This window comes from Canis lupus, chromosome 18, assembly GCF_011100685.1.
Source record: "Canis lupus familiaris isolate Mischka breed German Shepherd chromosome 18, alternate assembly UU_Cfam_GSD_1.0, whole genome shotgun sequence".
In the NCBI taxonomy this organism is placed as follows: Eukaryota; Metazoa; Chordata; class Mammalia; order Carnivora; family Canidae; genus Canis; species Canis lupus.
The window spans coordinates 45,791,391-45,819,386 of NC_049239.1; the positions used below are offsets into that span (position 1 = coordinate 45,791,391).

The 27,996-nt window shown below is 61.3% G+C and overlaps 2 protein-coding genes across 2 annotated transcripts; both read right to left on the reverse strand.

Annotated features, from left to right (window-relative positions):
* Positions 1-1,022: 1,022 nt before the first annotated feature.
* On the reverse strand, positions 1,023-8,862 carry LOC119877258 (mucin-6-like; the record flags this gene model as incomplete). Its single annotated transcript, XM_038564485.1, has 4 exons — positions 1,023-1,815; positions 2,143-2,245; positions 2,967-5,965; positions 6,037-8,862. Coding segments are annotated over 2 exons (4,539 nt in total), but the record flags the coding sequence as incomplete, so codon positions are not given.
* A 380-nt stretch (positions 8,863-9,242) lies between these two features.
* Positions 9,243-27,932, reverse strand: LOC119877259 (mucin-6-like). The gene is made up of 35 exons (XM_038564486.1): positions 27,875-27,932; positions 24,973-25,035; positions 24,299-24,539; positions 24,101-24,227; positions 23,841-23,931; positions 23,650-23,759; positions 23,290-23,497; positions 23,011-23,133; positions 22,609-22,729; positions 22,345-22,483; positions 22,127-22,231; positions 21,912-21,984; positions 21,686-21,823; positions 21,340-21,501; positions 21,159-21,253; positions 20,932-21,064; positions 20,573-20,822; positions 20,410-20,462; positions 20,205-20,314; positions 19,597-19,748; positions 19,317-19,458; positions 19,123-19,233; positions 18,548-18,733; positions 18,232-18,471; positions 17,988-18,144; positions 17,728-17,868; positions 17,506-17,568; positions 17,084-17,116; positions 16,031-16,258; positions 14,993-15,345; positions 14,514-14,711; positions 13,992-14,210; positions 13,622-13,709; positions 10,034-13,557; positions 9,243-9,962 (listed from the first exon to the last, which is right to left on the reverse strand). The coding sequence occupies exons 1-35, from the start codon at positions 27,930-27,932 to the stop codon at positions 9,243-9,245; spliced, it is 8,955 nt and encodes a 2,984-aa protein (XP_038420414.1).
* Positions 27,933-27,996: the final 64 nt, after the last annotated feature.

The window sequence follows — 27,996 nt, forward strand, 5'->3', positions numbered from 1 at the left end:
CCATGGCTGGCACAGTGTGTCCATGAGTGGTCCGAGTGCCGCCTGCAGGGCCCTGGGTGTGTGAGCACAGTGCACATGGGCTGGCTGCAGCGTCTACTGGATGAGTCTCTGGGGCAGGGTTCAAAATACAGAAGTTGGAAATATTGGTGTTTATGTGACCATCGATGAGAGCACGGATGTCGGATTGAATTCTGTCTTTCCCAGCACTGTGGTCTTAAAGGGGTGTTGGTTTGTGCCACCTGAGTGAGGCCTTTGGTTTACAGTGCAGCAGCTGGGGGTTGCTGCTGGGTCTAGAGGATGTGTAGCCAGTCTCACTCGTCCCTGCACTCCAGAGAGTAGACCATAATCATACTCACCTTGGCCTTCCTTTGTTTGATCAGAGGGTCAAGTGTGGGTGGCAAAGCAGGTTCTGCAGGGTGAGCTACTCTTTCCTGGGGTGTGTGGGACCTTGTGTCCCACAGGAGGGCCTCTGTGTGTGGCCAGGGATCAGAGAACCATGCCGAGGGTGAGCTAGAGCCCAGCTTCTGTATGCTGTTCCTGTTCTTGGCTCTCGTTTGTCACTGTGTTGGCTGTGTCACAGACACAAGCAGCCTGTTTGCACCTGAGGTGGCTGGGGCAGGGGCAGGTCTGAGCCAGGGCCTCTGTTCTGTTGGTGGGAGGATGTGTTATATGGGTGAGGGTATTGCTGGCAGACTTGTCCTAAACAAAAACATCTGTTGTTGGCACCTAAGGGGCCCAGGGAGAGCCGGGGTCTGTGCATTCCCCTGCTTTGTTAGCAAGGACTGGGCTCCTCAGAGACATGCCCTGGGGGAGCCCTGTGGAGTGGCAAGGGGCACAGGCAGCCATTTGTTGCAGTGTGGGTCTCAGGAAGGCAACTGGAGGGAGTCACAGTTTGCGTGCTGGTGCCACTGCAGAGGCCCATGCTCAGAGCCCTGTACCTACTACTCTGTGTAGGTGTAGGTTTGGGAACTCATAGATGCCCAGGGTATAGGGAGACAACACAGAGCTCACAGGCCAGCCCCTATGTGTTGGCCAATGCTAGTTTATTTGTTATCTGTTCACAGTGCGTTGGTCTTGGCATGGCATGTGTGATGCCCCTCCCCAGGGTGAGCTTGGTTGGTGGGCAGGTGCTGATACTGGCTGGTGCTTGCATCCTCCCCTCCCTTCCCTTCCCCGGCTGTAGTATCCTCGCCTTGATGTCACCTTTACTGCTGCCCTGTGCCTCTTCCTTGCTCGTCCCTTGCTCAGATGCCTTGCATCTCGTGGGACATGTGTCCCCTCTTCTCAGGCCTCCCGCTAGAGTGGCCTTTCCCGTTGCCCCCTCCCAGGCACCTGTTGCTCAGGCTGTTTCTGGGGGCTGGTTCTGGCAGGGATGGGTAGCCACCTTCAAAGTCTGAGAGGCTGTGTGGACGATCGACAGGTATGGCTAGGAGGCACCAGTTTATTGCCACCTGCTCGGCTTAGGGTCTGCAGCCCCTTCCTGGCAAGTGCCCTGGTAAGCTGTGTGTGGGGGCTTTTTGACGTTGTGCCTTGTGGAAGGTGAGGGGCTGCTGAGCACAGGAAACCAGTGTCAGGAGCGGTAGTGGGGCTGGTGTTGGGAGGGGTGCTTTGTCCTCACACCTGGGGGGCTGTTTCCTCTAGACCCCACAGTGCTGTGGACTACATGCACAGCTGCTGAACATCTGTAGTGTTAATACCAACTGCTGTCCCAGCACTTCAGGGTCTGAGCAGGGCAGCACAAACTGCTTCTGGTAGGAGCTGACGGGGTGGCAGCAGCTACAGTGGGTGTCCACTTGGTTCGTGTAGATGTTGAAGCTGCAAAGAAGCCAGAGCCAGGAGTGTGGGTCAGGGCCACCGCCCCCAGAGTGCTCCCATGGCTGCTGGACCACTCCAGAGAGAAGGATGTGGACCGAGTTTGAGTTAATAGGCGGGACCCTCGGGCAGGCCCCAGCACTCTTGGCCCCTGCTGACCTCCCCGGCTGTCAGGCAGTCAGCCTTAGGCAGGTGCCATGGACATTGGGAGCTGCTGAGGGTACCTGCCTTTCATCCTATCTCACTGGGGCCAGGAACTTGCTCTGGGATGGGGTCGGCTCTAAGCTCCGGTCCCAGCCCTGTTTGGAGGCTGCTTGGGACAGCACTCACCTGGCCGATGCAGGACAGGAACCCTCACAGCGGGTCACTGTCACATTGGCTGTGCACCCTCGGTACGTGACCTCCTCCTCAAGCTCCTTCACGTCACAGACCCCTGGGAGCCAAGATAGGTGTGGTCAGACGCCAGCCCCTGGGCATGGAGGGGGACTGACCCAGACCTGACCCTGAGGACAGGACATGTGACATGGGGATGAATGCGACTCAGTTGAGTATAGAGAGAGCAGATTGCAAGCTGCACAATTGTTTACATGAGGCGAGTATCCCTTCCTGCCTGTAGAGGGGTCTCCCCTGGGCTCCTACCCCTGCACTCGGGCCCCCAGCCCAGGCAATTTCGCCTTGTCCCAGCCCTGCTGACCTCAGATCTCACAGCTCTGCATAGGAACAAAGGCTGACGGTCTCTCATTTTGGGTGTTGCTGCTGAAAGCTGGATACCCTGGGAGTCCCTTAAATCAAGGGATTTTCTGAGGCCTGTGGGGCCACTATTGGGCCCCTCCCCTTGTGGCCCAACACCAGCCCTTTGGCATGGGTGACTGGTCTCCTGCAAACAGAACCTGCCAGAGGAATGGGGGGAGGCTGAGCTGCCTGCTGACCTCAAAAGAAGTGAAGGTGTTATGGGGAAGAAAGGAGATTGCTGTACAATGAATACGAAGCCCCTGTCAGTAGTGTGCACATTGGCTGAGAGGCAAGAGCATGGCTTGGAAGTCAGCGGGCAGTGTGAGAGGACAATGAAGGTGGGAGTCAACAGATGGAGGAGGCTGAGCTGAGTGACGCTAGCACAAAGGAAGCAAGGTGGATGAAAGAGATAAATTGCTTACCTGTAGAGCTGGATGGAGATGTCACCAGAGAGGAGACAGAGGGTCCCACAGTAGATAGGGATCCTATATTAGGAAGGGTTGAGCTCCCATGGCGAGAGGTTGGGGTGGTCAGGATGACAGTGGTCGGCAGCCTACTGATAGTAGATGGTCCAGTGGTGAGATTAGTGGTGGGAGAAGTAATTCCCATGGTGGATGAAAAGATACCAGATGTGGGGTTTCGAGTGGTAAGGGACGTAGACTGTGAAGTAGTAGAATGGGAAGAGAGATTGTGGGAGAAGGGGGTGCTGGGTGTGGTCTTGGTTGAAGAAGGAGGAATGATGGTGCTGGACACCGAGCTAGGACTCACATGGGGAAGAGGCTTAGTGGGCAGAGTAGAGGGGAGAAAAGTATGGGGGGAAGGAGAGGACCTGGAGGACAACATGGGGATGGAGGCACCTGAAGAATAAACAATGGAAGAAACAGAGGCAGTAATTGATGTGCTTGGAGAGCTTGAAGAAGTCAGAGTGTGGGAGATTGAACTTGAGCTGGAGAAGAATGGAGATGGAGTAGGGGATCCAGTGTGTGTGGCAGTGGAAATGGGAGAGGGCATGGGCTGCTGTGTTGGGCTGATGAAGATGTGGGAGGTGCGGGACACAGAGGACATGGTGGAGGTGGACGTGCGCGTGTGTCTAGCAGTGGAGTAGGGAGACGGTGTCGGTTCATATGTTGGGGTGATGACGAGATGGGAGGTGGGGGTCACCGAGGCTGTGGTGGAGGCAGACGTGTGCATGGAGAGGGTTGTCCCAGGGTGCGATGGGCTGGGGAAGGCGGAGGTATGGACGGAAGATACCTCCTGGTGGATAGGTGATGTTGGATGTGATGGTCGGGAGGTGGAGGTTTTGACTGTGCTGACCGAGGTAGGGGTGGCCGTGGTCCTCGTCAGTGGGGGCTTTGTGTGCGTGGGCTGTGTGCCTGTGCCGGGGCTGTGTGGAGACGGGGATGGGGTTCCAGTGTGTCTGGCAGTGGAGTGGGGAGAGGGGGTCGGTTGGTGTGTTGGGCTGATGATCAGATGGGAGGTGCTGGTCACCGAGGACGTGGTGGAGGCGGACGCATGGGAGGAGATGGTGGTCTCGGAGCTTGATGGGCTGGGGAAGGCTGTAGTGGTCCGGAAGGATGTCCCGGTAGGGGGACCTGTGGAGTGGACTGTGCTGGTGGGGACAGCAGGCGAGGATGCAGCGTGAGAGGTGTGGGGAGTGTGCGACTTGCTGGTCGCTGCTGAGCGAGTCCAGGAAGTTGTGGTCACTGTCCTAGGAGGGTGGTTGGAGATGGTTGTGGGATGGGCGGAAGATGTCTCCTGGTGGATAGGTGATGTTGGATGTGACCGTGGGGAGGTGGAGGTGTTGACAGTGCTGACCGAGGTAGGGGTGGCCGTGGTCCGCGTCAGTGGGGGTTTTGTGTGCGTGGGCTGTGTGCCTGTGCCGGGGCTGTGTGGAGACGGGGATGGGGTTCCAGTGTGTCTGGTAGTGGAGTGAGGAGAGGGGGTCGGTTGGTGTGTTGGACTGATGATCAGATGGGAGGTGCTGGTCACCGAGGACGTGGTGGAGGCGGACGCATGGGAGGAGATGGTGGTTTCGGTGCTTGATGGGCTGGGGAAGGCTGTGGTGGTCCGGAAGGATGTCCCGGTAGGGGGACCTGTGGTGTGGACTGCGCTGGTGGGGACAGCAGGCGAGGATGTAGCGTGAGAGGTGTGGGGAGTGTGCGGCTTGCTGGTCGCTGCTGAGCGAGTCCAGGAGGTTGTGGTCACTGTCGTAGGAGCGTGGTTGGAGATTGTGGTGGGATGGGCGGAAGATGCCTCCTCGTGGATAGGTGATGTTCGTTGTGACCGTGGGGAGGTGGAAGTTTTGACTGTGCTGACCGAGGTAGGGGTGGCCGTGGTCCGCGTCAGTGGGGGCTTTGTGTGCGTGGGCTGTGTGCCTGTGCCGGGGCTGTGTGGAGACGGGGATGGGGTTCCAGTGTGTCTGGTAGTGGAGTGAGGAGAGGGGGTCGGTTGGTGTGTTGGGCTGATGACCAGATGGGAGGTGCTGGTCACCGAGGACGTGGTGGAGGCGGACGCATGGGAGGAGATGGTGGTTTCGGTGCTTGATGGGCTGGGGAAGGCTGTGGTGGTCCGGAAGGATGTCCCGGTAGGGGGACCTGTGGTGTGGACTGCGCTGGTGGGGACAGCAGGCGAGGATGTAGCGTGAGAGGTGTGGGGAGTGTGCGGCTTGCTGGTCGCTGCTGAGCGAGTCCAGGAGGTTGTGGTCACTGTCGTAGGAGCGTGGTTGGAGATTGTGGTGGGATGGGCGGAAGATGCCTCCTCGTGGATAGGTGATGTTCGTTGTGACCGTGGGGAGGTGGAAGTTTTGACTGTGCTGACCGAGGTAGGGGTGACCGTGGTCCGCGTCAGTGGGGGCTTTGTGTGCGTGGGCTGTGTGCCTGTGCCGGGGCTGTGTGGAGACGGGGATGGGGTTCCAGTGTGTCTGGTAGTGGAGTGAGGAGAGGGGGTCGGTTGGTGTGTTGGGCTGATGACCAGATGGGAGGTGCTGGTCACCGAGGACGTGGTGGAGGCGGACGCATGGGAGGAGATGGTGGTTTCGGTGCTTGATGGGCTGGGGAAGGCTGTGGTGGTCCGGAAGGATGTCCCGGTAGGGGGACCTGTGGTGTGGACTGCGCTGGTGGGGACAGCAGGCGAGGATGTAGCGTGAGAGGTGTGGGGAGTGTGCGGCTTGCTGGTCGCTGCTGAGCGAGTCCAGGAGGTTGTGGTCACTGTCGTAGGAGCGTGGTTGGAGATTGTGGTGGGATGGGCGGAAGATGCCTCCTCGTGGATAGGTGATGTTCGTTGTGACCGTGGGGAGGTGGAAGTTTTGACTGTGCTGACCGAGGTAGGGGTGACCGTGGTCCGCGTCAGTGGGGGCTTTGTGTGCGTGGGCTGTGTGCCTGTGCCGGGGCTGTGTGGAGACGGGGATGGGGTTCCAGTGTGTCTGGTAGTGGAGTGAGGAGAGGGGGTCGGTTGGTGTGTTGGGCTGATGACCAGATGGGAGGTGCTGGTCACCGAGGACGTGGTGGAGGCGGACGCATGGGAGGAGATGGTGGTTTCGGTGCTTGATGGGCTGGGGAAGGCTGTGGTGGTCCGGAAGGATGTCCCGGTAGGGGGACCTGTGGTGTGGACTGCGCTGGTGGGGACAGCAGGCGAGGATGTAGCATGAGAGGTGTGGGGAGTGTGCGGCTTGCTGGTCGCTGCTGAGCGAGTCCAGGAGGCTGTGGTCACTGTCGTAGGAGCGTGGTTGGAGATTGTGGTGGGATGGGCGGAAGATGCCTCCTCGTGGATAGGTGATGTTCGTTGTGACCGTGGGGAGGTGGAAGTTTTGACTGTGCTGACCGAGGTAGGGGTGGCCGTGGTCCGCGTCAGTGGGGGTTTTGTGTGCGTGGGCTGTGTGCCTGTGCTGGGGCTGTGTGGAGACGGGGATGGGGTTCCAGTGTGTCTGGCAGTGGAGTGGGGAGAGGGCGTCGGTTGGTGTGTTGGACTGATGATCAGATGGGAGGTGCTGGTCACCGAGGACGTGGTGGAGGCGGACACATGGGAGGAGATGGTGGTCTCGGGGTTTGATGGGCTGGGGAAGGCTGTGGTGGTCCGGAAGGATGTCCCGGTAGGGGGACCTGTGGAGTGGACTGTTTTGGTGGGAACAGCAGGCGAGGATGCAGCGTGAGAGGTGTGGGGAGTGTGCGGCTTGCTGGTCGCTGCTGAGCGAGTCCAGGAGGTCGTGGTCACTGTCCTAGGAGGGTGGTTGGAGATGGTGGTGGGATGGGGGGAAGATGCCTCCTGGTGGATCGGTGAGGTTGGATGTGACCGTGGGGAGGTGGAAGTTTTGACTGTGCTGACCAAGGTAGGGGTGGCCGTGGTCCGCGTCAGTGGGGGTTTTGTGTGCGTGGGCTGTGTGCCTGTGCCGGGGCTGTGTGGAGACGGGGATGGGGTTCCAGTGTGTCTGGCAGTGGAGTGAGGAGAGGGGGTCGGTTGGTGTGTTGGGCTGATGACCAGATGGGAGGTGCTGGTCACCGAGGACGTGGTGGAGGCAGACGCTAGGGAGGAGATGGTGGTCTCGGGGCTTGATGGGCTGGGGAAGGCTGTGGTAGTCCGGAAGGATGTCCCCGAAGGCGGACCTGTGGTGTGCGAGGTTTTGGTAGGGACAGAAGGTGTGAGCGCTGAGTGAGACGTTTGGAGCGTGTGGGGCGTGTGTGACTTGCTCGCCGTTGCTGAGTGAGTCGGGGAGGTTGCGAATCCCGTCCTCGGAGTCTGGTTGGAGGTGGTGCTGGAGTGGGTTGAAGAGGCCTCCTGGTGGATGGGTGCTGATGGATACGACTGTCGGGACGTGGAGGTTCTGGTTGTGCTGACCGAGGTAGGGGTGGCGGTGGTCTGGGTCAGTTGGGGTGTGGTGTGCGTGGGCTGTGTGCCTGTATCAGGGCTGTGGGGAGATGAGGATGGGGTTCCAGTGTGTCTGGCAGTGGAGTGGGGAGAGAGTGTCAGGTGTTGCGTTGGAGTGATGTCGAGATGGGAGGTGGGGGTCACCGAGGATGTGCTGGAGGCAGACATGTGAGTGGAGACGGTGGTCTCGGGGCGGGAAGGGCTGGGAAAGGCGGTGGTAGTCCGGAAGGATGTCCCGGTAGGGGGACCTGTGGTGTGGACTGTGCTGGTGGGGACAGCAGGTGAGGATGCAGTGTGAGAGGTGTGGGGAGTGTGCGGCTTGCTGGTCACTGTCCTAGGAGGGTGGTTGGAGATGGTGGTGGGATGGGCAGAAGATGCCTCCTGGTGGATAGGTGATGTTGTATGTGACTGTGGGGAGGTGGAAGTTTTGACTGTGCTGACCGAGGTAGGGGTGGCCGTGGTCCGCGTCAGTGGGGGTTTTGTGTGCGTGGGCTGTGTGCCTGTGCCGGGGCTGTGTGGAGACGGGGATGGGGTTCCAGTGAGTCTGGCAGTGGAGTGGGGAGAGGGGGTCGGTTCGTATGTTGGGCTGATGACCAGGTGGGAGGTGGTGGTTACCGAGGATGTGCTGGAGGCGGACGCATGGGAGGAGATGGTGGTCTCGGGGCTTGATGGGCTGGGGAAGGCTGTGGTGGTCCGGAAGGATGTCCCGGTAGGGGGACCTGTGGAGTGGACTGTGCTGGTGGGGACAGCAGGCGAGGATGCAGCGTGAGAGGTGTGGGGAGTGTGCGGCTTGCTGGTCGCTGCTGAGCGAGTCCAGGAGGTTGTGGTCACTGTCCTAGGAGAGTGGTTGGAGATTGTGGTGGGATGGGCGGAAGATGCCTCCTCGTGGATAGGTGATGTTCGTTGTGACCGTGGGGAGGTGGAAGTTCTGACTGTGCTGACCGAGGTAGGGGTGGCCGTGGTCCGCGTCAGTGGGGGTTTTGTGTGCGTGGGCTGTGTGCCTGTGCCGGGGCTGTGTGGAGACTGGGATGGGGTTCCAGTGTGTCTGGCAGTGGAGTGGGGAGAGGGCGTCGGTTGGTGTGTTGGGCTGATGATCAGATGGGAGGTGCTGGTCACCGAGGACGTGGTGGAGGCGGACGCATGGGAGGAGATGGTGGTCTCGGAGCTTGATGGGCTGGGGAAGGCTGTAGTGGTCCGGAAGGATGTCCCGGTAGGGGGACCTGTGGAGTGGACTGTGCTGGTGGGGACAGCAGGCGAGGATGCAGCGTGAGAGGTGTGGGGAGTGTGCGACTTGCTGGTCGCTGCTGAGCGAGTCCAGGAGGTCGTGGTCACTGTCCGTAGGAGGGTGGTTGGAGATGGTGGTGGGATGGGGGGAAGATGCCTCCTGGTGGATCGGTGATGTTGGATGTGACCGTGGGGAGGTGGAGGTGTTGACAGTGCTGACCGAGGTAGGGGTGGCCGTGGTCCGCGTCAGTGGGGGTTTTGTGTGCGTGGGCTGTGTGCCTGTGCCGGGGCTGTGTGGAGACGGGGATGGGGTTCCAGTGTGTCTGGTAGTGGAGTGAGGAGAGGGGGTCAGTTGGTGTGTTGGGCTGATGACCAGATGGGAGGTGCTGGTCACCGAGGACGTGGTGGAGGCGGACGCATGGGAGGAGATGGTGGTCTCGGGGCTTGATGGGCTGGAGAAGGCTGTGGTGGTCCGGAAGGATGTCCCGGTAGGGGGACCTGTGGAGTGGACTGTGCTGGTGGGGACAGCAGGCGAGGATGCAGCGTGAGAGGTGTGGGGAGTGTGCGGCTTGCTGGTCGCTGCTGAGCGAGTCCAAGAGGTCGTGGTCACTGTCCTAGGAGGGTGGTTGGAGATGGTGGTGGGATGGGGGGAAGATGCCTCCTGGTGGATCGGTGAGGTTGGATGTGACCGTGGGGAGGTGGAAGTTTTGACTGTGCTGACCGAGGTAGGGGTGGCCGTGGTCCGCGTCAGTGGGGGTTTTGTGTGCGTGGGCTGTGTGCCTGTACTGGGGCTGTGTGGAGACGGGGATGGGGTTCCAGTGTGTCTGGTAGTGGAGTGAGGAGAGGGGGTCGGTTGGTGTGTTGGGCTGATGACCAGATGGGAGGTGCTGGTCACCGAGGACGTGGTGGAGGCCGACGCATGGGAGGAGATGGTGGTCTCGGGGCTTGATGGGCTGGGGAAGGCTGTGGTAGTCCGGAAGGATGTCCCTGAAGGCGGACCTGTGGTGTGCGAGGTTTTGGTAGGGACAGAAGGTGTGGGCGCTGAGTGAGACGTTAGGAGCGTGTGGGGCGTGTGTGACTTGCTCGCCGTTGCTGAGTGAGTCGGGGAGGTTGCGAATCCCGTCCTTGGAGTCTGGTTGGAGGTAGTGCTGGAGTGGGTTGAAGAGGCCTCCTGGTGGATGGGTGCTGATGGATACGACTGTCGGGACGTGGAGGTTCTGGTTGTGCTGACCGAGGTAGGGGTGGCGGTGGTCCGGGTCAGTTGGGGTGTGGTGTGCGTGGGCTGTGTGCCTGTATCGGGGCTGTGGGGAGATGAGGATGGGGTTCCAGTGTGTCTGGCAGTGGAGTGGGGAGAGGGTGTCGGGTGTTGTGTTGGAGTGATGATGAGATGGGAGGTGGGGGTCACCGAGGATGTGCTGGAGGCAGACATGTGAGTGGAGACGGTGGTCTCGGGGCGGGAAGGGCTGGGAAAGGCGGTGGTAGTCCGGAAGGATGTCCCGGTAGGGGGACCTGAGGTGTGGACTGTGCTGGTGGGGACAGCAGGTGAGGATGCAGCGTGAGAGGTGTGGGGAGTGTGCGGCTTGCTGGTCACTGTCCTAGGAGGGTGGTTGGAGATGGTGGTGGGATGGGCAGAAGATGCCTCCTGGTGGATCGGTGATGTTGGATGTGACCGTGGGGAGGTGGAAGTTTTGACTGTGCTGACCAAGGTAGGGGTGGCCGTGGTCCGCGTCAGTGGGGGTTTTGTGTGCGTGGGCTGTGTGCCTGTGCCGGGGCTCTGTGGAGACGGGGATGGGGTTCCAGTGTGTCTGGCAGTGGAGTGGGGAGAGGGGGTCGGTTCGTATGTTGGGCTGATGACCAGGTGGGAGGTGCTGGTCACCGAGTACGTGGTGGAGGCGGACGCATGGGAGGAGATGGTGGTCTCGGAGCTTGATGGGCTGGAGAAGGCTGTGGTGGTCTGGAAGGATGTCCCGGTAGGGGGACCTGTGGAGTGGACTGTGCTGGTGGGAACAGCAGGCGAGGATGCAGCGTGAGAGGTGTGGGGAGTGTGCGGCTTGCTGGTCGCTGCTGAGCGAGTCCAGGAGGTCGTGGTCACTGTCCTAGGAGGGTGGTTGGAGATGGTGGTGGGATGGGGGGAAGATGCCTCCTGGTGGATCGGTGAGGTTGGATGTGACCGTGGGGAGGTGGAAGTTTTGACTGTGCTGACCGAGGTAGGGGTGGCCGTGGTCCGCGTCAGTGGGGATTTTGTGTGCGTGGGCTGTGTGCCAGTGCTGGGGCTGTGTGGAGACGGGGATGGGGTTCCAGTGTGTCTGGTAGTGGAGTGAGGAGAGGGGGTCGGTTGGTGTGTTGGTCTGGTGACCAGATGGGAGGTGCTGGTCACCGAGGACGTGGTGGAGGCGGACGCATGGGAGGAGATGGTGGTCTCGGGGCTTGATGGGCTGGGGAAGGCTGTGGTGGTCCGGAAGGATGTCCCTTTGGGGGGACCTGTGGAGTGGACTGTTTTGGTGGGAACATCAGGCGAGGATGCAGCGTGAGAGGTGTGGGGAGTGTGCGGCTTGCTGGTCGCTGCTGAGTGAGTCCAGGAGGTCACGGTCACTGTCCTAGGAGGGTGGTTGGAGATGGTTGTGGGATGGGCGGAAGATGCCTCCTGGTGGATCGGTGATGTTGGATGTGACCGTGGGGAGGTGGAAGTTTTGACTGTGCTGACCGAGGTAGGGGTGGCCGTGGTCCGCGTCAGTGGGGGTTTTGTGTGCGTGGGCTGTGTGCCTGTGCCGGGGCTGTGTGGAGACTGGGATGGGGTTCCAGTGTGTCTGGCAGTGGAGTGGGGAGAGGGGGTCGGTTGGTGTGTTGGACTGATGATCAGATGGGAGGTGCTGGTCACCGAGGACGTGGTGGAGGCGGACGCATGGGAGGAGATGGTGGTCTCGGGGCTTGATGGGCTGGAGAAGGCTGTGGTGGTCCGGAAGGATGTCCCGGTAGGGGGACCTGTGGAGTGGACTGTGCTGGTGGGGACAGCAGGCGAGGATGCAGCGTGAGAGGTGTGGGGAGTGTGCGGCTTGCTGGTCGCTGCTGAGCGAGTCCAAGAGGTCGTGGTCACTGTCCTAGGAGGGTGGTTGGAGATGGTGGTGGGATGGGGGGAAGATGCCTCCTGGTGGATCGGTGAGGTTGGATGTGACCGTGGGGAGGTGGAAGTTTTGACTGTGCTGACCGAGGTAGGGGTGGCCGTGGTCCGCGTCAGTGGGGGTTTTGTGTGCGTGGGCTGTGTGCCTGTACTGGGGCTGTGTGGAGACGGGGATGGGGTTCCAGTGTGTCTGGTAGTGGAGTGAGGAGAGGGGGTCGGTTGGTGTGTTGGGCTGATGACCAGATGGGAGGTGCTGGTCACCGAGGACGTGGTGGAGGCCGACGCATGGGAGGAGATGGTGGTCTCGGGGCTTGATGGGCTGGGGAAGGCTGTGGTAGTCCGGAAGGATGTCCCTGAAGGCGGACCTGTGGTGTGCGAGGTTTTGGTAGGGACAGAAGGTGTGGGCGCTGAGTGAGACGTTAGGAGCGTGTGGGGCGTGTGTGACTTGCTCGCCGTTGCTGAGTGAGTCGGGGAGGTTGCGAATCCCGTCCTTGGAGTCTGGTTGGAGGTAGTGCTGGAGTGGGTTGAAGAGGCCTCCTGGTGGATGGGTGCTGATGGATACGACTGTCGGGACGTGGAGGTTCTGGTTGTGCTGACCGAGGTAGGGGTGGCGGTGGTCCGGGTCAGTTGGGGTGTGGTGTGCGTGGGCTGTGTGCCTGTATCGGGGCTGTGGGGAGATGAGGATGGGGTTCCAGTGTGTCTGGCAGTGGAGTGGGGAGAGGGTGTCGGGTGTTGTGTTGGAGTGATGATGAGATGGGAGGTGGGGGTCACCGAGGATGTGCTGGAGGCAGACATGTGAGTGGAGACGGTGGTCTCGGGGCGGGAAGGGCTGGGAAAGGCGGTGGTAGTCCGGAAGGATGTCCCGGTAGGGGGACCTGAGGTGTGGACTGTGCTGGTGGGGACAGCAGGTGAGGATGCAGTGTGAGAGGTGTGGGGAGTGTGCGGCTTGCTGGTCACTGTCCTAGGAGGGTGGTTGGAGATGGTGGTGGGATGGGCAGAAGATGCCTCCTGGTGGATCGGTGATGTTGGATGTGACCGTGGGGAGGTGGAAGTTTTGACTGTGCTGACCAAGGTAGGGGTGGCCGTGGTCCGCGTCAGTGGGGGTTTTGTTTGCGTGGGCTGTGTGCCTGTGCCGGGGCTGTGTGGAGACGGGGATGGGGTTCCAGTGAGTCTGGCAGTGGAGTGGGGAGAGGGGGTCGGTTGGTGTGTTGGGCTGATGACCAGGTGGGAGGTGCTGGTCACCGAGGACGTGGTGGAGGCGGACGCATGGGAGGAGATGGTGGTCTCGGAGCTTGATGGGCTGGGGAAGGCTGTGGTGGTCCGGAAGGATGTCCCGGTAGGGGGACCTGTGGAGTGGACTGTTTTGGTGGGAGCAGCAGGCGAGGATGCAGCGTGAGAGGTGTGGGGAGTGTGCTGCTTGCTGGTCGCTGCTGAGCGAGTCCAGGAGGTCGTGGTCACTGTCCTAGGAGGGTGGTTGGAGATGGTGGTGGGATGGGGGGAAGATGCCTCCTGGTGGATCGGTGAGGTTGGATGTGACCGTGGGGAGGTGGAAGTTTTGACTGTGCTGACCGAGGTAGGGGTGGCCGTGGTCCGCGTCAGTGGGGATTTTGTGTGCGTGGGCTGTGTGCCAGTGCTGGGGCTGTGTGGAGACGGGGATGGGGTTCCAGTGTGTCTGGTAGTGGAGTGGGGAGAGGGGGTCGGTTGGTGTGTTGGTCTGGTGACCAGATGGGAGGTGCTGGTCACTGAGGACGTGGTGGAGGCGGACGCATGGGAGGAGATGGTGGTCTCGGGGCTTGATGGGCTGGAGAAGCCTGTGGTGGTCCGGAAGGATGTCCCGGTAGGGGGTCCTGTGGAGTGGACTGTTTTGGTGGGGACAGCAGGCGAGGATGCAGCGTGAGAGGTGTGGGGAGTGTGCGGCTTGCTGGTCGCTGCTGAGCGAGTCCAGGAGGTCGTGGTCACTGTCCTAGGAGGGTGGTTGGAGATGGTTGTGGGGATGGGCGGAAGATGCCTCCTGGTGGATAGGTGATGTTGGATGTGACCGTGGGGAGGTGGAAGTTTTGACTGTGCTGACCGAGGTAGGGGTGGCCGTGGTCCGCGTCAGTGGGGGTTTTGTGTGCGTGGGCTGTGTGCCTGTACTGGGGCTGTGTGGAGACGGGGATGGGGTTCCAGTGTGTCTGGCAGTGGAGTGGGGAGAGGGGGTCGGTTCGTGTGTTGGGCTGATGATCAGATGGGAGGTGCTGGTCACCGAGGACGTGGTGGAGGCGGACGCATGGGAGGAGATGGTGGTCTCGGGGCTTGATGGGCTGGGGAAGGCTGTGGTGGTCCGGAAGGATGTCCGGTAGGGGGACCTGTGGAGTGGACTGTTTTGGTGGGAGCAGCAGGCGAGGATGCAGTGTGAGAGGTGTGGGGAGTGTGCGGCTTGCTGGTCGCTGCTGAGCGAGTCCAGGAGGTCGTGGTCACTGTCCTAGGAGGGTGGTTGGAGATGGTGGTGGGATGGGCGGAAGATGCCTCCTGGTGGATCGGTGATGTTGGATGTGACCGTGGGGAGGTGGAAGTTTTGACTGTGCTGACCGAGGTAGGGGTGGCCGTGGTCCGCGTCAGTGGGGGTTTTGTGTGCGTGGGCTGTGTGCCTGTACTGGGGCTGTGTGGAGACGGGGATGGGGTTCCAGTGTGTCTGGTAGTGGAGTGGGGAGAGGGGGTCGGTTCGTATGTTGGGCTGATGACCAGGTGGGAGGTGGTGGTTACCGAGGATGTGCTGGAGGCAGACATGTGAGTGGAGACGGTGGTCTCGGGGCTTGATGGGCTGGGGAAGGCTGTGGTGGTCCGGAAGGATGTTCCGGTAGGGGTACCTGTGCTGTGGACTGTGCTGGTGGGGACAGCAGGTGAGGATGCAGCGTGAGAGGTGTGGGGAGTGTGCGGCTTGCTGGTTGCTGCTGAGCGAGTCCAGGAGGTCGTGGTCAATGTCCTAGGAGGGTGGTTGGAGATGGTGGTGGGATGGGCAGAAGATGCCTCCTGGTGGATCGGTGAGGTTGGATGTGACCGTGGGGAGGTGGAAGTTTTGACTGTGCTGACCGAGGTAGGGGTGGCCGTGGTCCGCGTCAGTGGGGGTTTTGTGTGCGTGGGCTGTGTGCCTGTGCCGGGGCTGTGTGGAGACGGGGATGGGGTTCCAGTGTGTCTGGCAGTGGAGTGGGGAGAGGGGGTCGGTTCGTATGTTGGGCTGATGACGAGGTGGGAGGTGGGGGTCACCGAGGATGTGCTGGAGGCAGACATGTGAGTAGAGAGGGTGGTCTCGGCGTGGGATGGGCTGGGGAAGCCTGTGGTGGTCCGGAAGGATGTCCCGGTAGGGGAACCTGTGGTGTGGAGTGTGTTTGTGGGGACAGCAGGCGAGGGCGTAGGGTGAAAGGTATGGGTGGTGTGTAAAGTGAGAGGTGTGTTTGTGATACGGCTTGTCTCTGTTGTTGTCTCGTGTGTGTGCGGTAGGTAGTGAGTCGTTAGCTGGCTGTTTTCGGTTACTGTAGTCTCCTGGGATCGAATGGTCTCCATGCTCTTTGTTTCCGTGATCATAGGTGTGTTTCGTATCGAAGTGTGTTTCGGGGATGCTGTGGGAAATAAGGTGAGTCAGACTTGCCGTTCCCTGTGTGCTCAGTTGCCTCTGTGACCCATTGTGTCCTCTGTTATGCCCCGTTAATCTTTCCCTCCTGTTGGTTCTGTGGTAGCAGTGTTCCTGGCCTTGTTTGTGTGTCTTTTCCTGTATGTATGTCAGTCACTCATGTTTTTTGTTTGCATTTGTATCCCGTTTTAGGTAATTCTTGTGTAGTATGTCTATTCGGTTTCGTCCCTGTGACTCTTGCCCCACTGGTCCCCTGTCCTGGGTCAGGAGGTTATTTTTGTTTGGGTTAGTGTGTTCCTGCTTGGACCACCTGTTCTGTCCTTGGGATGGCTGTTTTCTTCTGGTTACTCTGAATCAATGGGGACATTTTGTTGTTGCATCTGAGGGGTCAGGACTGCACTTTTGTTAGGCACAGTTGTTAGCATTGATATGTCCTCAGTATGTGACTCATTGGGGTGGATGGGTCGTGGTGGTTAGGAGCTGTGGCACTTTCTCCGTGAAGCACTGAAGGAGTATAGTTTGTATGGTGTGCTCAGGGTTGGTGCTTGGTTGGTATCCCCGCATTTTGGCCAAAAGTGGACCTTGCAGCTCCACAGAGCCCCCTACCACCTCGTTGGGTTCCTGGCATTTGTGTGTCTCCCCTTTTTGGAGACAGGCATATGGGGTTTGCTTACTTGTTGGGGGTCCTCTGGAGGTCTCTGAGATTTCTTTGGTCCTTGGTGCTGCCGTGGTGTGCTCCGTGGACCGAGCTGTGGATTGCATTGCTGAGCTGAACATTGAAGCTGTGAACTTCATTGTGGTCTGTGTCTCGGTGGGTCCTGTCGCTGTAGACTTGAGTGTGGTCATTGGGGTTGGTGCTGATGTAGCCCGTGGGGTGATGGCAGAGATGGATCGAGGTGACTCTGCAGGGAGCAGCACTCAGAACATTCCTCCAGAGCCCTCTGCCCTCTCCCACTGAGTCTAAGGGCTCTGCCCCCCGAACCCCATGGGAATAGGTGGCTTTCCCTCGCTCACAGCCACGGCCTCCCTGGCTGCATGGATTGAGTGGCCTCAGTGGCATTTTCAGGGTCTGTCCACCCACCCTTGCTAATAGGATGCATGTCTTATTGCCTCATGGTGTCTGGGCCGCTGGAAGAGGTTCTGCTGGGTGGGGCGGGGTGGGCTGCACGGAGGCTAATGTGTGCTCCAGGGGGGTATCTAGGTGGCATGTCCTGCATGTTTTCTTTCATTAGGATCAAGGCAGCAAAGAGCGGTCACATTCTGTGATGGGTTATTTTTTGGAATTTGGGCTCTGGCCTCAAGCACAGGGGACTCTGTGCCTAAGAATGACCTCTGGGGAACATTGTGTTATTGAGCACATGTAGGGCCCCATCCCCCACTGCCCACCCTCACCCTGACCTTTATGTCACCCTGCTGTGCTCATGCCTGCCCATGGGGGCTGTGATGGACCTGCCAGGGGCAGGCTCTGTGTGTGCCCCTTGCCCTCTGACTCCTAGTTAGGTGGTACCTGCTGCTCCCTCCGTGCAGAGCAGCCCCAGGGGCACCCCAGGCTTGGTCCCTGGCCCAGCCCACCCCCACCACTGGCTGGGGACACAGGGACCACAGCAGTGTTGCAGGCCAGGCACCCAACAGATACAGACTGGGCTGGCTGGGGGCCATCCTGCTGAGCCAGGATGGAGCTGGGGCTGGGCCTGCTTCACCTTGACACCTAGTGTGTGTGTAATCACCTGTGGTGGGTCTCGGCGTGGTGGGCGGCGACACTGCAAGAAGAGGGGCCGTCAGGAGCGCTGCCCCCCTGCCCAGCTGAGGACCCAGGGGGTGGAGCCGCCGCAGAGGGGCCTGGACCCCTGCTCCTGGTCTTCATCCCTGTCTTAATCCCTGTCCCATCCCACCGTCAGGCAGTGATGCAGGCAGCAGGCTGGCAGGGTTGGGTCTGCCCTTGGCTAGCCACTGGGGAAGTTGATGGCAGGGACAGGGGAGAAAGGGGAGGCTGGTGCTCTCCCTGTTTCTGTTGACTCGGCCCAGATGGCCTGGGTCCTGGGGAGTCTCCGCACCTCAGGGCACCGCCGTGGGGAGGGGGCTGCCAGTAGGTTGGCAGCTCCAGCCCGAGGCTGGGTGGAGTGGGGCTTTGGGCGATTAGGGAGCTTACTGCAGGGAACGCAGGTCCCTGTGTTCTGGTCGAAGTACTCGTGCTGGGAGCAGTTGTAGCAGCCTGGGGAGGGGGTTACACAGGATGTTATGTGGAGCCCCCTCCTCCCCAGGCCTGGCCCTCTCTCTTGTCTGTCCATCCACATCTAGTCCCTGCCTCTGCTTTCACCCCCAAACGCCCGCCCTCCTTGGCCCCTGCCTGTTGCCAGCTGTCAGCCAGTACCTTCGGTGTTGGTGTGTGGGAGACTCTGTGGGTGCTGAGGGCAGAGGCACGGCTGGTAGTGCCATGTGCAGTTGGCATCCTGGTTGTACTGGTACGCCCCATCCTCATGCGTGTGGGTGTTGTAGTAGTCACAGTAGATGGCTGGAAGAGGTGGTGCCTGTCAGGCCCTTGGTGTGCAGCCAGAGGGCCTGAACATGTGCCACAACCACCAGGGAGAGCGCTGCCTCCAGGGAGCTCTGTGGCAGGGGTGGGGCACTCACGGCAGAAGTCCGGGGTCCTCCAGTCCACGCACACGCCCTTGTCCAGGCAGGCCTTGGCATAGGCCGCCACCGCATCACATAGGCACTCGCAGTCCCCAGTGGTGTCGCAGCCACATGCATCTTGTACACAAGCCTCGTAGTAGGGCAGGTGGTACACCTGTGGGAATGGGCCCTCAGTGCCTGCCCTGTGGCCAGGGCTGTGCTGGGAGCCATTGCAGGCCGTGCACCCCGAGGTTGTGCTCACCTGGCTGTGGCAGGCGGCGAAGGTGGGGCTGTTGATGATGCCACATTTGCGCTCTGCCCAGGCGCGGCGGAATGTGTTGAGGCTGCAGGGGTCCAGTGCGAGGCTGGTGTCCCCACACAGTGGGCTGTCCTTCCACGAGTTCACAAATTCCAGCTCACTGGATGCCACATAGTTGCTGCGTGTCTCGAAGTCATCCTTCATGTTTCCGTTGTAGTTGCCACATAAGCCGCACAGCGCATCCTGTAGGGGGCTAGCATCAGGCTGGGTGCTGCCCTTGCCCTTTGGACGGGCCTGGGCCTTGGGGCAGTGCAGGTACCTGGGTGGCACGCGTGATCTTGATGAAGATGGTCATGTGCTTGTTCCAGACGAGGGTCAGATTGTACCTATTGCTGATGGTGATGTCCAGCACCAGATTCAGGGAGCCGGCGTTCACCCGGAAGTGCACATGGGGGTCCTCCCCGCTGACCGTGTAGTTCCTGTCCGCCAGCACGATGGACAGGCCCTGTGGGGCGAGGCTGTCAGGGGGCTGCCGGTCCCCTGGCCGGCAGCTGCTCAGTGTCACTGGGCTTTGTGTCACCTGCCCATGCTGAGGCAGGATGGGTTGCATCTGTTAAGGGAGCCAGGGGGCCAGTGCCTACTGAGGGCCCATCATCTGCCAGGGGCCTGCCTTTTGGAAGCTATTTGCAGAACATTCTAGAATATGGTGGAAAGTGCACCATGGCCTGAGGGTTAGGCTTCTGGCAGAAGCCCTTCCCTTTGTGTGGCTCTCCAGCTCTAGAAGATCCTGCTGTCTGCCGTGCAGATGGGGTGGGGGGTGTCCGGGAACCCTGAGAGCCTGGGACGTGGAGTTCTGGGGACTGACATGTGGGGAAGCGCCACTGGCTCACTCACCCCCAGAGAGATCTTGATGGAGCGGGAGCAGGTGACACCTGACTTCCCACACACAACATTCTCTGTGAGGACTGTGAAGGTGGGCCGTGAGTTGTTGGCCCCGCAGCCGTCCTGTAGGGAAGAGGGAGCTGAGAAGGAGCCTGCCTGCTGGCTCCTGTGGTCCCCACCCCCCATGGCCTAGCTCGGGGCCTTACCGTGGTCAGGATATACCCGCAGCTGCCATCAAACATGAAGCGCTGCCCATCAAAGGTGACCACGTGGCCCTCCCCATACAGAGCGCAGGTGGATGAGCAGCGGGCACTCTGCCAGCACGTCCATTTCCCCCTGGAGCAGGTGCTGGGGAGACAAGTGGGGATTCAGGGGGACGCAGGCCACATATGCATGCCCACCAGGTTGTGACCTTGGTGGGGTTGGTGGGGGACCTGAGGGTTAGCCCCAGGTCACCGGGGGCTTGGGGCTGAGGCTGTGGCTTACCATGTCCTACAGTCAGTGTGGAGCTCTGCGCCCGGGGGGTAGGAGGCCCCTGCAAACTCGCATGGGCACTCCTCAGGGGGTACGCACTGCCCGTTGGCGTTCTCGTAGAGCCCCTCAGCACAGACACAGCCGGGCTCGCACCTGGTGGGTACCTGCAGGGGTTAGGGTGGGTTTGCCAACTGCTGCCATAGCCCTGGGCCCTCACAGTTCTGAGACCTGTAGTATTCCTCCCCATCTGGTCCCCTTGTCCACCCCTGCTCCAGGCCTTCCTCCTGGTAAAACCACTAGACAGATTCTGGTCCTTTGTGTCACCTCTGCAGGTGGTGGGGGGCTTGGCCCACAGTCCTTAGGGCACCCACAGATGAGCATACTCCAGCTGCCTGGCCACCAGGGCTACTCCTGACCCTCTCAGCCCCCTTTGGGTACCAGCCACCATCATCATGGGGTGATGGGGACAGAGGGACAGTGTGGCCCTGCCTTCCTGGGGATTTTGTGAAAATCCTCTTACGGTCCAGGGAGAGGCCCTGGGGGTGGCATCTGTGACAGGCTGTCCAGTGGGAACTGCCCTCTGGGGAGCGCCCCTGCCCCTTGCTCAACTCAAGCCTTACACAGGGGGTGCCGGTGGCCAGCATCTGACATGTAGGGGCACAGGCTGCCCCAAATGTGTTCTCTGAAGACTCATTGCAGGACTGGAAGGTCTTGGGGGCTGAGCAGGTTGCTGCAGGAAAGGAGGTCCGAGCTGGAGTGAGGAGGGCTTGGAGGGGCCACCACACTGGGTAGTCCAAGCCCATCTGCGTCAGCACATCTACATACCCAGGAGCATCTGTGGGCGCCCCGGGCAGCTCAGCCTGCCGTTGATACAGTAGCTGCAAGAGGTAGGCTGTGTGAGCATGTGGGCCCTGGGCTGGGGGTTGCAGGCTAGGCTGGGCTGCTCCCCACCACCACCTCCGCCACCCCCATGGAGCCTGGTGCTCACCAGATGACACCGTTGACCATGGCTGACTGGTCAGCCAGGATGAACTTATTGCTGTCTAGGAGGCAGGGGCACTGGGACTTTCGTACACACTGAGCCTTGTGGTTGAGGTAGGTGCCCTCAGGGCAGTTGCAGCCGTCCACAGGCACGGCACTTGGGTGGCACTCGGCAGCGTGATCAGACAGGGATAGGCACGTGCGGCCGCAGGCCCGGGTGTCATAGCCGAATGTCTGGTTGCCCGTGCAGGGGGTAGCTGTGGGGGACTGGGGGTCAGACCCTCAGAGGATGCTGGGTGGAACCGGTTGGGGCCCTGTTATGACCCCTGCCCCCTTCCACCCCTGCCTGCCCCCGCCAGCACGCACTGCAGTTGTCCACACTGTTCCTCCAGTCCCGTAGCAGGATGCCGCGTGTGGCACACACACGCGCATAGTCACTCAGAGCAGCGCACACGTGTAGGATGGTCTTCTCATAGTTGCAGGCCTGGTACACGCACCTCTGTGGGCAGACATGGCATAGTAGCTGGCATCCAGCCCCCCTTAGGCCCCAGGGCCCACCTTCTTGCCCCCCCTGTCCTGCAGACCCTGCCCACCTTGTAGAAGGGCCTGGGGTTCACCATGGCGTGGCACTTCTCGAACACTGAGCCGTTCCTTACCAGCACTGAGCAGTGGGTCTCTGCACACACCTCTGGGGGTGGGGCACAGGGGTGGCATAGGCCTCTTACTCACCCTGCCTAGGCCTCGGGCCCACCCACAGACTCCCAGGGCACTCACTGTTGAGCTGGCTCATGGAGCAGGGATCAGTCTCACGCTCGAGCGAGGCCGGGCAGTTGCCTGTCCGCCAGGAGTCCACAAAGAGCGAGGCGGTGCCCTCCACGATGCCCGTGCTGGCCATGAAGTCATCTGTCGTGTCTCCGTTGAAGGTCCCGCAGAGCCCTGCACCAGCCGGGCCATGAGAGGGGGCCAGCCTGTGCTCCTGCCCAGCCCTGCACTTCAAAACCCCCCTCTTCCCATCACCATGCCCAGGGCATGAGTGCCAGCCTAGGGTGCTGAGTGCTAACGTGCAAAACTCTGTTGGGCCTTTTCTCTGCTGTGGCTGTGAGGCCAGGGAGGGGCTCACCTCTGGTCTGGCCTCTGAACTGCGGCCCGATGGTAATGTATGCCTGGAACACGGGCTCCAGCTGGATCACGAGCTCCAGCCCAAAGGTGGTGGTCATCTGGATGTGGGTGGACGTCTGCCTGAAGACGGTGATGTTGCCTGTGGGGAGAGGGGGCTCGGGCAGCAGCCTGCTTTGGGACTCTGGCCCAGTGAGGCCCTGGGTGCTGGGCAGGGGCTGAGGACGTACGGGTCTTGTATGGTAGCCACTTGGTGTTCCCGTTGTGGGTGAATACCTCATCCTGAGAAATCACGATCTTGTCCTAGAGGGAGGGTGGCCTGTGAGTCACAGGGGTACCAGGAACAGGGAGCTGCCTCCCCTCCTGCAGGCCCAGTGGGGTAAAGCAGGAGCTGGGACATAACGGGGTGGGTGCAGCCACCACGTGGCTGGTAGGGTGGCCTTACCTCTCGGGACATGTAAATGATGGCAGCTAGGGCGGTCTCCGAGTGAGAGTACCCAGACTTGTCGTACGAGGCCACGAGGGAGGCCCCATCTGGGAGCTGCGGGCTCTGGGAGAGGGGTGAGGCTAAGCACAGGTGGCCGGGGGTGCTCCTTGTGACACCCCTCCCCACCCTGTGGTGACGCCTGGTGGTGGGCCCCCTGGTAGTGTGGTGTGTCCTACCTGGAGGAGGATGTAGGTGCAGGTGCCATGGAAGCGGTAGGGCCTGGCATCAAATGTGGTGACAAAGGAGCCGCCTTCCAGGGAGCAGCGTTGGGGGCAGGGCTGCTCTGTGCACTTCCAGTGGCCCGTGGTGCACTGGCTGTAGGCAGGGTGGGGTTGCACACATGGCACCCCAGATGTTCCAGGATGGCAGTACTGGCTGCCTCCAGGGCTGGGGCTGCCCCATGACCCCCAATTCCCCCCTATTCCCCATCCTGCACTCACCAGGTCTGGCAGGCGGCTGTCACGACCTCCCCAGGGGCGTAGACCACGCCGTTGAGCATGCAGGGGCACTGGGTGACTGGCACGCAGGTGTGGTTTCTGGAGATGTCATCAAGCACCGTCCCTGCAGGAGAGGGGCTTCCTGTGCCCATGGCTCGATGCCTCCCCACCCGCTGTGCACTTGGGCCTTTGCACCCCCAGCGCCTGTGTGTCTAGACCAAGGTACCCTCTTGCTTAGATCAAGTCCCACATCTTCCTAGCCGTCTCTTGGACCCCTGGGGCCCGTGGAGTAGGGGGGCAAGCCTTTCCATTCCCTGGGACAAGTCAGGTGCTGGAGTTGGGTAGGGGCCCACCCTCTGTCTCTGGGTGAGTTTCAAGGGGTCCCAGAGGGAGCGGGTGCCATACCTTTGGGACAGAAGCAGCCAAAGGTGCAGAAGCTGGAACAGGTGTGCTGTGGATTGGAGCAGGTCTTGACGCAGGTCTCACCACATTCTTGGTACACCTGGTTGGCCGGGCATGTACCCACGGCTGCAGGCATGCACAGGCTCTGTGAGGGGGGCTGGGGTACCCTGGCACCCCTGCCCCCGGCCCTGCCCTGGCCAAGAACTTAGCCCAGCCCTCCTCCACCCAGTCTCCTTCAGGCCTGGGGCCCTGGCCTTCCCTGCTGCCCTTCCCAGGACTCACGGCAGAGGCCGGGGCCCCGCCAGTTGCTGACGGCCTGGCCAGCCATGCTGCACTGGCGTGAGTACTCCGACAGCGTGGCACAGCTGCAGTTGTGCTGGCCTCGCAGGACACACTCGGCCATGTCCACCTGGCAGCTCCACATGAATGGCTCTTTGGGCACGTTGCACTCCGGGGCCACCAGTGTCAGTAGCTGGGTGCAAGTCTGGGCCTGGGCAGAGGATCACTCAGGGTCATGGGGGTCAGGGCCACATCCCACACCAGCCTTGGAAGGCCTCAGAGGCCCTGTCGGACCCTGTGGGCCAGCCCCCACCATGGCTGAAGGGCTCCTGCAGCCCCTGGGGTCCCCACCACTTCACGTACGTGCTCTGCCTGTGGGACCTGGGGGTTGGGGACGGCCTTGTAGGTACAGATCTCATCGGGGTCATCCAGCGTCTGGAGGGCAGCATATGTGTGCGGCTCCAAGAATTTGCCTGGGGGTAGGGGTGGGGTGGGGTAGCATCAGCACAACGGGGGCCCAGCCACAGGGGGTCTGGGCCCTGGCCCCCACCTACCTTCCTCGCTCAGAAACTCATTGGTCTGCTCTCCATTGAAGTCCCCACAGAGACCACACAGCTTGCCCATGTGCCGCTTCTCCACCAGCACCTGTGGGCAGACAGGTGGGCCCTGCTGTCAGGGGCCCCAGGACCCTCACCCAGCAAAGCCTAGGTTTCCGGCTGCAGTCTGTGCCCCAGCATAGGAGTATAAAGGCTGCTTGGGACCCCTGTCCTAGAAAGGCAGCACCCCAGTCCTCTGCCTCTGCCAGTGTCCTTACCATGAGGTGAGTCCCCGGGCCCCACATGACCACCAGCTCCAGCTCCAGCTGCTTTGCCACCAGCTGCACGTTCTGGCCAAAGGGTGTGATCTGGAGCCCATTGCTGGTATAGGGCAGGCCGACGACCCTGTGGGAGGAGAGTGGTCAGGGGCTGCCCCCCTGGGCTCCCCAGCCTCCCACTGCAGCCACGTGGCCTACCCTACATCCTTCACAGAGATGACTGCCTTCTGCACAGTGACCACAGAGACCCCCAGCTCCACAATGACCCGGGAGATGCCCCCACCGGGCCCGCGCCGTAGCTGGACACTGAAGGTGGGTGACGTGTCCTTGCAGGTGGCCGCAAAGATGTAGTTGCAGGTCCCCAGAAAGTCATACACATGGCCATCGAATGTGGAGAAGTGGCCGGCCCCCCATGTGGAGCACCAGCCCCTGTCTGGAGCTGTGGAGATAGTGGGCAGAGTCTTGAAGCCCTGTGTCCCCCTGGCTGGTGTGGCAGGGGTGGAGGGTCCTGACCCCACAAGCTGCCCCCCCCGGGGAGCCCATGCTCACCTCCTAGGTTCCAGGTGCTTCTGGCTTGGGTGGGAAGGAGCCCCCGCCCCCCCCGCCCCCCCAGTGCTGGCCCAGCTGTGGGCTGGGTCTGCCCCCTGCCCCAAGCAGGAGCTATGGCCACTGTCTTGTATGGGGTCTGCAGGGCAGCAGCCACAGCTCAGCTCCCGGGCGGGGCCCCCACCCCTCTTGGCAGCACGGGATTGTTTTCCTCTGGGTGAGGGGCCGGCTAAGTATTTCCTTGGCTGGATTCCCCTCCTGGAAACCCCAGGCCACGGCCACCCTGTGGTGACTCCGTAGGGCAGGAGGCTGCCCATGGCCCTCACCTGTCTGTGAAGAGTTCTGCAGCCTCTGGAGGTCTGGGTGCACAAAGGAGGTTTCATTTAGACCTGTGTGGGCAAGGAATATGCTCAGTGCTGGGGCGCCTGCCTGTGCCCACCAGTGTGCAGCTTGTCAGCCAGGAGTTAGTTGGGGAGTATGGAGCTGGCCGGCAGGCCCCAGCCTGGCTCTGGCCATGCCCTGCATGCCCTCTGATGAGCCCGGTCCAGCCACTCAGTCACTAGCTGAGCCTGTTTGCACGGAATCCCTGCCCATGTGGAATGGCAGGGCGCAGGGCCTGAGGGTGAGGGGATGGCCATCGCCGGTGCTGGAAGGATAGAAAGGCTCCTGGAGAGGGACGAGAGGTGTGTGGTCATATGCCGGTCGTCTGGGCGGAGTGGAGTGAGGTGTCCCCAGGCCCTGCAATGCCTGCTGGTCGACCAGCATCACCCCATACCTACTTATCCCCCACAAGCTCCAGGCACCTCTGGGGTTTGATAAAGAGAACCCCCATCCAGAACAAACAGGCAACCTTGACAGACCAGGCTCCAGGCAGTGCTCGCTCTGGGGCAGTTCCTGTGGGTCTGGATGCCAGGCAGCCTGGCCCCCATGTGGGCTGCTCGGGGTGCTTGTTGGAGGTGGGAGGGGCCGGGTGGTCTTTGAGCAGGTGGCGGTGGAGCCCCGGGAAGGGTGTCCGGCCAGCGTGGGGCTGCTCCCAGGGGTGAGGTCTGAGGCTCCCCAGCAGGCTCCTCCCTCAACCAGGCTCTGAACATGGATGTTTTCCTGCTTCCTTCTTCTCGGTTAGGCTCCCAGACAGCCCTGGGCTCATGGGGCCTGTTGCCAGGTAACATCAGTCACTTGTGCAGGGGCGGGAATCACTGCTGGTAACTCTGAGGGAGGCTAGAGAGGCCTCACTGTGGGTCCCTGCCTCATCCCCGCCCCTGCCTGGCCCCTGCTGTGGTCCCGGGGCTCCCATCCTCCACACCCGCTCCAGGCCCTTGATTCTGCCCATGTTCATCAGCCCTTGTGGCGCTTGGGGGTCCTTCCTGATTGTGCCTGCGCCCTTATACTCCCTGTGCCTTTGGCCTGGTGGTGTTTGTGGGTCTCTGCCCGATGGCCAAGGGGTTCCCCAAGGGGCAGGTGGCGCACAGGCTGTGCTGCCCCACTGTTCCAAAGGGCCAGAGACATTTGGTTCTGGGCCTCCTCCCTCCATGGTGTCTGCCATGTGGGTCCCTGTCTCTGACCCTCCTCAACTCATGACCTGCCCCACTGCCAGTTGCATCCACTGCCCGCCTCCCCTGTGGATCACTCCCTGGTCCACACTTGCAGTGGCTCCTCCACCAGCTCTTCCTCATCACCTGGCATCTGTGGTCCTCCCTTCCAATGACACTGTCTGAACAGTGATGCCCCCCAACCCCGCCATTGGCTGCGGGGCTCCTTTGAAGCACTTGGGAGGCAGGCCAAGGGGTTGTCTGTCCTTCCCATCAGAATCTCCAAACAGCCCTGATGCCTGCCCTGGACCCCCAGGGCCTGCAGGGCAGGGCTGGTTTGCCATCTCCAGCCTTTCTCAGCCCCTGGATGGCCGTAGAGTCACTGGAGCACATGCTGTCCTTCTGCGTACTTGGCAAACCTGCCTGCCCCTTTGCTTCTGGCTCCACCTGAACCTGGCTGCCTGACACCTGCCTCCCCCACCCCTGCCTCAAGTTCCAGGCACCCCAGGGCTCCAATGTCTGACCTTGAGCTCATCTCTTCCTTCTGCACCGTTACAGAGTCGGTGCTCAAAGGGCATTTGCAGGAACATGGCCAGACCCTGTCCCTTCCTCCCTGCAGCACTCACAGCTGGACCCCCATAGCTCACCAGAGCTGCAGCCCCTCACCACACCTGCAGACCCGTACCTCACCCTGGCTGGCTTCTGGACCCAGAACCTTCTTATCCTGGTTCTGGGTCCAGGTCTCAGAGGGGATAGGCCCAGGCAGGGCAAAAGTCCTGAGTGCTCAGAGCCACATGGTTTCATGGAAGGGAAGGAGTGGGGAGGGCCCAGAGGGACCCACTAGGCTCAAGATCCCCTGTGCTCCCTGGCTCCCCATCCAAGGCTGGTGGGGCTCTGGGGCCACCAAGGAGGGGGCAGTAGGTCAAGGATTACAGAGAGAGAACAAACATCCTGCTGGCCTCTTCGGCAGACAGGGAGGATGCAGAGGGCTTGGTGCCTGCCGTCAGCAAGAAGCTTCTCTCTGGGCCACTGCAGGACCCCTTGGGGCTGGCCCCCTCCCAGGGTTGGGGGCAGGAACTGCCTTCAGCCTGTGGCCCCGTGGTACCTAAAGTGGCGAGCAGAAGGGACTGGGGGTGTTGGGGGTAAGGGGACTGCTGCTTTGTGGGCACAGTGGACAAGACTGAGTGGGCTCTGGGCCCCTTCCCAGCTTCTGCAAAATGGTGGTGGTCCTGGGCCAGGATGTACCCCTTTGTCCCCCTTTGTTTAATCTACAGTATCTGCATGAGGAGGGTGATGGGGAAACAGGCCCAGAGGCCCCAGGCTCCTGCCCTGCTCCCAACACCCCACAGTCCTCCCAGGACCTGGGACTCGGTGGAAAAGGGACAGTACCAGGGTGGTGCCCAGCGTGCCAGTGTCCCACTGCCCACTGTTGAAGACACTGAGTATCTGAGGGACCCTGCCCCACTGTGCCCAGGGCAGGGGGAGTGGCAGCCTGTGCACCCGCTGAGCTGGGCTCAGAGCTGGCACCCTGATGGAGGTCCTGGCCTTGGCCAGTGTGGGACAGCCACAGGGCGGGAGGGGCCTCTCAGCCATCAGTGTCCTGGGGACCAGCAACTCTGACCTGGTTGATGAGGCAAGGAGGGACCTTCTGAGGGTTTCTGTCCTCCCTGATGGTGCGGCCTGCAGGCCCTTTACTCACCAGCGACGAGCAGGGTGCCCCCATAGGACAGGAGCAACAGCAGCTGAGGCCCAAGCATGATGCGTGGGGAAGAGTGGTGGCTGCTGGACCCGGCCCTCCAGGCGAGGGCAAAGGACCTGTGC

What these genes read in the sequence shown, in the direction of transcription:
- LOC119877259 (XM_038564486.1), bottom strand. Translation starts at nt 27,932, where the DNA reads ATGCTTGGGCCTCAGCTGCTGTTGCTCCTGTCCTATGGGGGCACCCTG. An exon ending in GCACCTACATCCTCCTCCAG is followed by an intron (nt 22,232 to 22,344) that starts GTAGGACACACC and finishes CCCCTCTCCCAG; the next exon opens with AGCCCGCAGCTCCCAGATGG. An exon ending in TCATTTACATGTCCCGAGAG is followed by an intron (nt 21,985 to 22,126) that starts GTAAGGCCACCC and finishes CCCTCCCTCTAG; the next exon opens with GACAAGATCGTGATTTCTCA.